The sequence below is a fragment of the Mesocricetus auratus genome, unplaced genomic scaffold, assembly GCF_017639785.1.
Source record: "Mesocricetus auratus isolate SY011 unplaced genomic scaffold, BCM_Maur_2.0 Super-Scaffold_100014, whole genome shotgun sequence".
NCBI classification, from domain to species: domain Eukaryota; kingdom Metazoa; phylum Chordata; class Mammalia; order Rodentia; family Cricetidae; genus Mesocricetus; species Mesocricetus auratus.
In genome coordinates, this window is record NW_024429197.1 from 395,194 (window position 1) to 404,058 (window position 8,865).

At 49.4% G+C, this 8,865-nt stretch overlaps 1 protein-coding gene across 5 annotated transcripts in view; it reads left to right on the forward strand.

Moving 5' to 3' along the window:
• The window catches only part of Prdm2 (PR/SET domain 2), a 107,787-nt gene extending 102,011 nt beyond the window's left edge, over positions 1-5,776 (forward strand). For 4 of the 5 annotated variants that reach the window (XM_013121242.3, XM_005081097.4, XM_040757470.1 and 1 more), the window contains 2 exons: positions 1,154-1,297; positions 3,887-5,776. In XM_013121242.3, coding sequence (XP_012976696.1) covers positions 1,154-1,274 — 121 coding nt within the window. In that variant the 3' untranslated portion in view covers positions 1,275-1,297; positions 3,887-5,776. The remainder of the gene's footprint in view (positions 1-1,153; positions 1,298-3,886) is intronic. The other variant, XM_021233550.2, reaches the window with a different exon arrangement.
• Positions 5,777-8,865: the final 3,089 nt, after the last annotated feature.

An 8,865-nucleotide genomic window follows, 5' to 3' on the forward strand; every position in this document is an offset into this window, starting at 1 on the left:
CCAGAGAGACAGTTGATGATGCGATGATCCTCAGGCCTTCTGTGACGGGGCATGTCCTTCTGTGTATATGTTTGTCCTATTGGTTGATGAATAAAGCACTGTTGGCCAATAGGGAAGCAAGATAAGTAGGACTAGGAGTAGAGGAGGATTCTGGGAAACAGAGGCACAGTCACCATGTAGGACTCGAGAGAAGTAAGAGGTCCCTACCCTTTCTCTGGTAAGAGAAGACCACGTGGAAATACTCAGATTAGCAGTTATGGGTTAATAATTAAGTCAGAGCTAGCCGATAAGAAACCATAGCAAACGGCCAACAGCTTTATAATTAATATAGCATCCTGCATGTTCATTTGGGACTGATGCGGTTCAGGGGCCAGGCTGGCGGGAAGAATGCATGTTACACTTCTGTGTCTCCATTTTCCCTTCTGTGAATTCAAGATAATACAGGGTGACTCGGCAGCTTGGATGGAGAGGAAGGTAGCTGGTCTACATGAAATACCCAGTACAGTCCAGGCATGAGTTCCCCTGGCCATTTGTTCACTTTGAGTGAACACTATATAATGTAGCTCAGGCTAGCTCCAATTTCACTGTCCTCCTGCCTCAGCCTCCTGGGTTGCTGGCACATCTAGCATTCTGACTTTTGTGCTAAATCAGCGGTGGAGTGGCAGCTAAGAAGATGTGACCTTGGGCTCTTAGTGTTCAGAGGAAGGCGGCTTCTATAGGCTCCAGTAGTGGTTGAGTATGATGAGTGATGTAATGGGGGGACATGTGGAGGTGAGGGGTGGGGTGGACTCACGGAAGACTAGGAGGGCAGGTTTCCCAGAGAAGGTGGGAACCCAACTGAGCACAAGTCAGTTAGGTACAAGAGGAGAAGAATGAGTAATGGGTGGGAACCAAACAAAAATGTTTTTCTTGAAGAAAAAAAAAAAGAATCTCATTTAGTAGACTGCCACAAAGCACAGAGCTCTACCACGTCAAAGGGGCCTGGGCTTACATTTCCATAGGAAGCCCCATCACCCCTCCCCTGGCCCGAAAGGAGGTGTCATCCTGCTTGGACCTGGGAGATACAGGCAGCAAAGACATCTGTGTACCTTTGGTGATACTAGAGGCCCAGACTGGTTCCTGATGATGACCTGTGCTGTTCCTTTCCATACAGCTACAGTCTCCGCCTGGCGTCCCGATGCACCTCAGCAGCAGCCCCTTACATCACCAGACAATGCAGGAAGGTCAAGGCCGCAGCAGCAGCTCAGTTCCAGGGACCCTTCTTCAAAGAGTAGGCACTTTGTCTGCTCCATGACAGGTGGGAGGCAGAGGCACCCTGGTACCCTTGGGTGGCTCTTGGGTCTTTGGGGTAGGGTCTGAGGTAGATCTTGGGTGGGTGAATGGGAGAGATGGCATGTCAAGGACCCTCTAGGCTAGCATGGGGCCTTCTGCAGGCATGAGCTTAGTGTGTAGACTCTGGACCACCAGGGTTCAAACCCCAGCATTGCCATTCACTGGCTGTCATTTCCTGCAAGTCTCAGCTTCCACACGTGTAGGTGGGGACTTGCAGCCTTCAGAATGGTGAAGCTGGTGGTATTTGCTGTGTCATCCCAACAGACTTGGGCAGTAGGGTGCTTATTTTAAAATTGTGGAGCACAGCCATTCCAGCGATAAGATCAATGCAAATGCATTTGCCCAAACCAGACCTTCCAACACTCAATAGTGGGTGGGAGATTGTAGCCCTTTGTACCCCCACTACTGAAGCAGTGGCCACCGATGGACTCTCCAGATGGGAGATCACTCCTATCAGTTGAGTGCCTGCTGGTGAGCGCCATTGGAAATCTCTAGTGGGGACTTCCAAGCCCATAGTCACACTCACTGGGTCTCAAAACAAAAATGTAGAGAAGGGACTTAGCGGGAGAGGGGCTTGAAAGGGGCGAGTGGGTGGGAGATAAGGGAGGGTGAGTGAGGGCACCAGGTATCAGAATGCATTATATACACGTATGAAAATATCAAAGTACAAATTTAATAACCGAAAGAATCTTGTTCAGTGTGTGTGTGTGTGTGTGTGTGTGTGTGTGTGTGTGTGTGTGTGTGTGTGTGTGTGTGTAGAGGCCAGAGAACAAACAGCTGGTGGTTGGTGTAGTTGGATTCTGGTGAGGACCCTCTTGAGGACCCTCTTTCTTGATTGTAGGCAGTATCTTCCTTCTTACCATGTCCTCACATGCTGGGGCCCTAATTATCTCCAGAAGGTCCTGGTTCATCCCAATGAGGGAGACGAGATTCACTGTGGAACACTAGTGGACATAGGTACAGAAAGACTTTGAAAGTGCCTGGCACAGACGCTCAGCTCAGGAGGACACACGCGGGTCAACACACTCCTGTTTCAAGAGGGAAACAGAGGGATAGAATTATATCAGAACTCTGGTCTTCTGATGTCCAGCCTGGAAGGCATGTAGGTAACTGCACCCAGTAAGGGGAGCATCTACTGTCACTCTCTGAAGACCCAAGCTCCCTATGTGCTCCTGAAACCCAGTCCTCTCTGAGCCTCCGTTTCCTTCGTGTTGGATGAGAGTCTGTGCTCAGGGTTCAGGGGCTGTGTGAGCCTTCCAGGGCTAAGGGGCAACACTGGCCCATGAAGAGAACTAACCAGTAATGTTCACCAAAACTCACTTGGTGGCTCCTTTTTTGCCCCAGCAACTCCTCTGCCAGGGTCGCCTTGGTCGAGACATGCACAGGTATATCATATGTAGCTTCTAGGTACGCAGAAGGATGTACCAATGGTGTTACTCCAGGTGCACCACTGCCCCACCAAAAACTCCTAATTTGTGCATTAGCAGTGGACCAGAGGGACCGATGTGGCATGTTCCCATAGGAGAACAGATGGACAGCATGCTTACACAGACAGAGTTATAGCTGCATGCCCAGAACTTCACACATGCTAAACTGAAGCGCAGGGGCGTAGATACTAGTCAATTCAGTGTGTTTAAGTTTAAACTATGAGCTAGGCTGGGGGTGTAGACACCTGGGAAGCTGATGCAGGACGTTTCTGAATTTGAAGCCTCCTTGTGCCACATTGTGAAATGGTCTCAAAGTAAACCGAGGATTGAGGATGAAGTTTAGTGGTGGAGTGCTTGTCTAGAACGTGGAAGGTCCAGAGTTTAATTCTATGGGAGGAAGGAAGGAAAGGAGGAAGGAAGGAAGGAAGGGTGGGAGGGAGGGAGGAAGGAAGGAGGGAGGGAGGGTGTGTTTTTCTCTGTTCCGCCAGCTCCCAAATCATGACACAGGGACTTCTTATTAATTATGAAAGCTTGGCTGGTGGCTTAGGCTTGTTCCTAAGTAGCTCTTAGAACTGAAATTATATTTTTCATCTGTGTGCTGCCACGTGGCTCATGGCTGTTACCTCTCCTCCTTCATGTCTTGCTTGTTCTCTGTCTCTCGGTGTCTCCACTCTCCTTCTTCCCAGCATCCTCTGTGCCTGGAAATCCTGCCTAGCTATTGGCCATTCAACTTGTATTGAACCAATCAGAGTGACCTATCTTTACACAATGTAATCAAATGTGTTGCAGGAAAGAAGGCAGGGAGAGGGGAGGGAAGGAAGGAAAGAAGCCAGGGAGGTGGGCAAGGGCAGGCAATCTAAAAGGATTAGAAACCAGGGTGCTGGCTGTCTGGGGGGAGGTGCCCTGAAATAGGGATGGCTCAGGGTGGCTTGGGGGTTGTGTTCTGTGTCTTCCTCTGAAGCTCCACATATGCTGTGAAAATTTATCAAATGGGGCTTTTATCTATATGTCTTTTACACTTTAGTAAACTGCTTAATATAATAATTATGAAACAGGGAAGCATGAAAAGCCATGGAAGGCAGTGAGTGTGTGGCCACCATTGTCATTTTCTCTTTGTTTCTCCTCAGCACCTGAAGTGACCTGGAATCAGTGAAGCCAAAGGGACCAGCGTTCTGCCCTGCAGAGAGTACCGACCTCTCCCAGTTGTGAAAGCGAGAGCGAGGGGGGGGGGGAGAGCATGTGTGGGTGCTGGTGCGTGCATGTGGTCTTCAAGCCAAGGTCCCAGCCTTGGGAGCAGGAGGGCAGCAGCCTTTGGGTCATCCTCCAGATGATCCTTGGACACGGCCCAGAACCGTGCTCTGTGGTGCAGGTGCAGTCATCCTGCCTGGGGTGGGGGGGTGGGGGGCATCTCCTTCTATGCAATTTTTTAAAGAGTTCCTTGACCCTGCTGTGTGCTTCTTGAGCTATCGTTTGCCACCGCTGGGGCTTCCTCAGTCTGGCCCTGAGGGGTGGGGAGGGGTCCTATCTAAAGAGGACCTTTCGGAGGCCGAGTTCCCTTTCATGCCACCCCCTTCCTCCTCGCCGGCATTCTCCTCACACTGTTTCTGGGAATCAGTAGCAAACAGCATACAGATCCATCGGGGCTGAGCCTGAACCTAGGCCCTAGCACTGGGAAACCCCGCTTCCTCCCTAAGCAGCTGGAGCAGCCAGCTTTCAAGTCATCTCCTCCTTGAAGCTGCAGAGTCCACTGCTCTGAAGTCTCTGCAGGAAGCCTACTGCCTGCTCATCCAGGAGGCAGGCTCTGCCCATTTCCAGACCTTGTCTCTGCTTTAGAAGAAGCAGTGGTTAGGAACTTTGAGGTGGAGGTGTGGCCCTCCTGTGTCCTTCCTTGTCTCATTTGGTGGGACCGCCTACATCTTTAGCATCTGAACTTTTCAAGTTAGCTACAAAGGGAAGCAAAGAAAAAAAATTATAAAAAGGGAAATGAAAAAGTACCGATTTAAAAACAACGGGAGTTTTTGAATGGGTGGTTTTCAGATGCGGCTTCACCACATGCTGGACTCCCCCCTCCCCACACACACTGGTGGACAGTTGGAGTCTGGGGGAAACACGGGACTGAGCTCTGAGTTCGGACCTGGGACACTGAAGTTCTTGGGTTTTGTGCCTTTGGGGCGGAGGATGCCTGAGACAATTTTGGTGCTGTTTCCTCAGCTCCGTTCTGGTCCCAACATGTCAAAGAGGGGGGACAGACCTTGGGAGGGTTGTCACACATGAAAGGGGTTTCCTTTTTCAGGGTTACTACAGTTGATCTTACAACTCTGTAAATATGTATGTAGACACTTTTAAAAGCATGTATTTATGGTCCCTACTGTAAATGCCCCATTTGTAAAGTTTTATAACACATTATTTAATTAATCAGTCAACTGGCTGCAGTAAGGGGACTGACTGGTCCTGGAAAAGGGGACCCTAGAGACCCTCACATGGGCAGAAAACCATCCATCATTATTCCGCGTTACGCTTTTCCTGTTCACCCACCCAGCTAGACTCTGCTGTTCCCTTTTTTATTTCTTCAACTGGATTTTTTTTTCCCCTTTGGCACACCCTGCAGTTAATCCTTGCAAGCATGGACTTGTGGCTGTTGCTAACCCCCACTGACACAGTATGCCTCACAGCTGATCACACAGTCTTAGCCTGTCCCAGCAGCCAGGAAAACTCACGAACCCAAAGCCTTGGCAAGCTGCTTTCAGCCAAACTTGGGAAAGCTCTGGAAAACGTTGCTGGGATCTTGGGGGATTCCCTCTTTCTCTCTCTCTCTCTTTCTCTTTGCATGAGCAAATTATGCTGGGTCACCCTTCAACACTTCCCAGATTGTCAGGAAAATGAGGAGAAAGTTTTGTCGAGCGTGGTGTTTCCTGGTCAGCGGAGGTCTTCCAGCGTGGTTCTAGGTCACGCGAGAAGACGGTTCTGTATCTGCCATGTGAAGAATGTGAACAATAAAAGTGCAGAGCGATTGTGAATCACAAGTGTGGGCATGGTTATTCTCCATTTTCAGGCTTTGTCTTCCATGTTGGTGGATTCTGGGCTGGTGGAGCAAAGGTAGGGTGGACTCCAACTTAGGAACAAGAGAAATCAGAGGCTAAAGAGGCCAGGGGTGGGGATATCCTTGTGTTGAGCAAGGTTTTTCCACCTTCAAGTTCCTTACCCTTCTGCCAGATGGTAAGTCACCATTTTCTGTTGAGACTGGACAGCCTCTTGTGATTGCAGTAGTCTCCGCCTCCTTCTCTTCCTCCTCCTCCTCCTCCTCCTCCTCCTCCTCCTCCTCCTCCTCGTGTGTGTGTGTGTGTGTGTGAGAGAGAGAGAGAGAGAGGGAGGGAGGGAGGGAGGGAGGGAGGGAGGGAGGGAGGGAGGGAGGGAGGGAGGGAGGGAGGGAGGGAGATTTTTGCAGGTGCACTGCACCAGACGATGGTGCTACATGCCCTGGAATTGGAGTTACATACGGTTGTGAACCAAGATGTAGGTGTAGGAATTGAACCCAGGTTCTCTGCTAGAGCATCTTGTGCTCTTAAACCCTGAACCATCTCTCCAGCCCCTCCAATATACTCTTAAGAGTATATTTTAAATTTTTTGTCTATTGAGGTCTACTTTGCTTTGGATGCAGTAGACTTACAGAAGTCCACAATCAATGTTTTGTATTGTGTACAGAGCAGATCTTCACCGATGCCCAAATACTACACTGGGATAGGAGAAAGAGTCCAAATTCCTATGTTCTCCCCTGAACAATCTCCAAAAACACAAGTGCTGTGTCAGTGATCTCCAGAAAAATGGGTCAAATAAGAGATCCTCATATATATATGGGAGGCATCAGGATCTGCTGCCTGCAAGCTCGGGGAGGGAGGGTGGCCCAGAAGTTCTGCAGAAATGCAGTTCAGTCTGAGTCTAAGGGCCTGAGAACCAGGGGTGCTGATGGGAGGCGGGGCGAGAAAAGAGGTGAGCTGCATCGGCCCCTCTGCAGGGTCCTGTCCTGTTCTGGTTCCCTTCTGTTGCTGTGCTAAAACACTTGGTCCAAAGCAAGTTGGCAGGATGGGGTTTATTTAGCTTACACTTGCAGCTTACAGCCCATCGTTGAGGGAAATCAGGGTGGGAACCATGGCAGAATGGACCGGCTCACTTGCAGGCTCGTGCTTACATAGCTACCTTATACAGCCCAGGGAACGGTGGGGCCCACAGCAGGTCTGGCCTTCCTACGTCATTTAAGACAGTATTTTGCACACATGTCGTCAGACCAACCTGATAAAGACACTGATTCAATTGGGACTGTACCAGCAGAATTTTATGCTGTGTCACCTTGATAGTTTGTGCTAAGACTGGCAGGGAAAGGACAGAGTTCCTCCCCAACACTTTTGTTCTATTCCGACCTCTCCATAGATTGGACAAACCCCAACACACTGAGGACATCCTCTGAGATTGAAGTGATATTCTCATCTGTAAATCTGACAGATACCTCAAAATCAGGTTCAACCTGGTCTCATGTCATCTTCCACCAAATGTGAGGTTGGTCACCCTGTACAACCTCTCACTGTCTGGAGCAGAGTAGAAAGTGAACGTGAACCCCCTTATGTGAAATCCATACATTCAATCCCTCAACCCAAACCGCTGGCCTCAGCTCACACAGGCCTCACTCTGGGGCCATGTGGCGGCAAGAAGAATGCCAGCAGAGTTCATGCAGGATAAAGAAGACCATCTGTGGTCGTTTGAATGTAGTTGGCCCCCATAATCTCATAGGGAGTGGCACTATTAGGAGGTATGGCTTTGTTGGATTGGATTTGGCCTTGTTGGAGGAAGTGTGTCACAATGGGGGTGGGCTTTGAGGTTTCCTATGGGCGGGATACTTCCCAGTGAGTCAGTTGGCTTCCTGTTACAAGCAAGATGCAGAATTCTCATCTATCTCTCTAATCATGTCTGCCTGCACATTGCCATGCTTCCCCACTGTGATGATAATGGACTGAAACTCTGAAATTGTAAGCGAGCCACCCCAATTAAATGTTTTCTTTATAAGAATTGTTGTGGTTATGGTGTCTCTTCACAGCAATAGAAGCCCTAACTAAGACACCATTCAACACGATAAAGAGAGCCGGTAAGTCTGTCTGAGTGTTAAGAGCTTGACATTAGCTGTCAGGGCTTCCTGGATGGGAAGAAGACATGGGGACTCTGGCTGATACTGATAAGGTCTGGACTGTTCTCCATATTGGGCATCAGAGGTGATTTTTCTATATAGCAATGTTGTATAGCAGACTTTCCTGGAGAGATGCAGAACACATGTTTACTCACCCTAGAAAGGGAGCCCATGACAGACCAAAATAATGACTACACCAAAGTCCAATGGTGCCTGCTGCACCCAACCACTTGGCTCCAATGAGATAACACAAGGGAAAAGGTAGACAGACAGAAGTCCCATGAACCTTGTTAAATGGCCCTGACTTCCCTGGACAGATTACAAACCAGTGGAAATCACAGAAAACCAAGACTTTGGTGATGCCTGGAATTTAGCAAATTGCCAGGTGATCAAGACTAGACTCACGTGCACCAAGAGGACCAGAGTGGCCAATGCACAGTGATTCCCAAATGGTACCTAGTGCTAGCCCTGGCTGGGAGGCTGGTCCATCATCCTGGGCTCTTGAGAGGGAATGGAGCCTAGGGGGAATGTGGATGAAATCCTGAGTGTATGTATTGTTGACATGAGCACAGTCATGTCAACGACACCAATACCTTAGACCTATGGGAGCAGTAGGGCCTTCCCCTGGCCTGAGTACCCATGTTGACACTGTACGCAGAAAATGTCAACCATAGCTCCCCACAATGTACTCCTGCCAGGTTTGGCTAACCTGCCTCCTCATTCAGCTGCATGTAATAAACACACCAGAGTTCCCGGCTTGTAATCATCCCCATCTGAGCACACATCCTATCTGATCCCAGCTTTTCCTTACATTCTGTCTGCCATTTCTTCACTTCCCATTGCCCAAGTCAAATCAGTCCCAAGCTGTGCAGGTTGAGGTGTGGTACCCAAGTGGCTCAGCCAAGGCTGTGATGCTGTCTCTCGGCAGCAAAC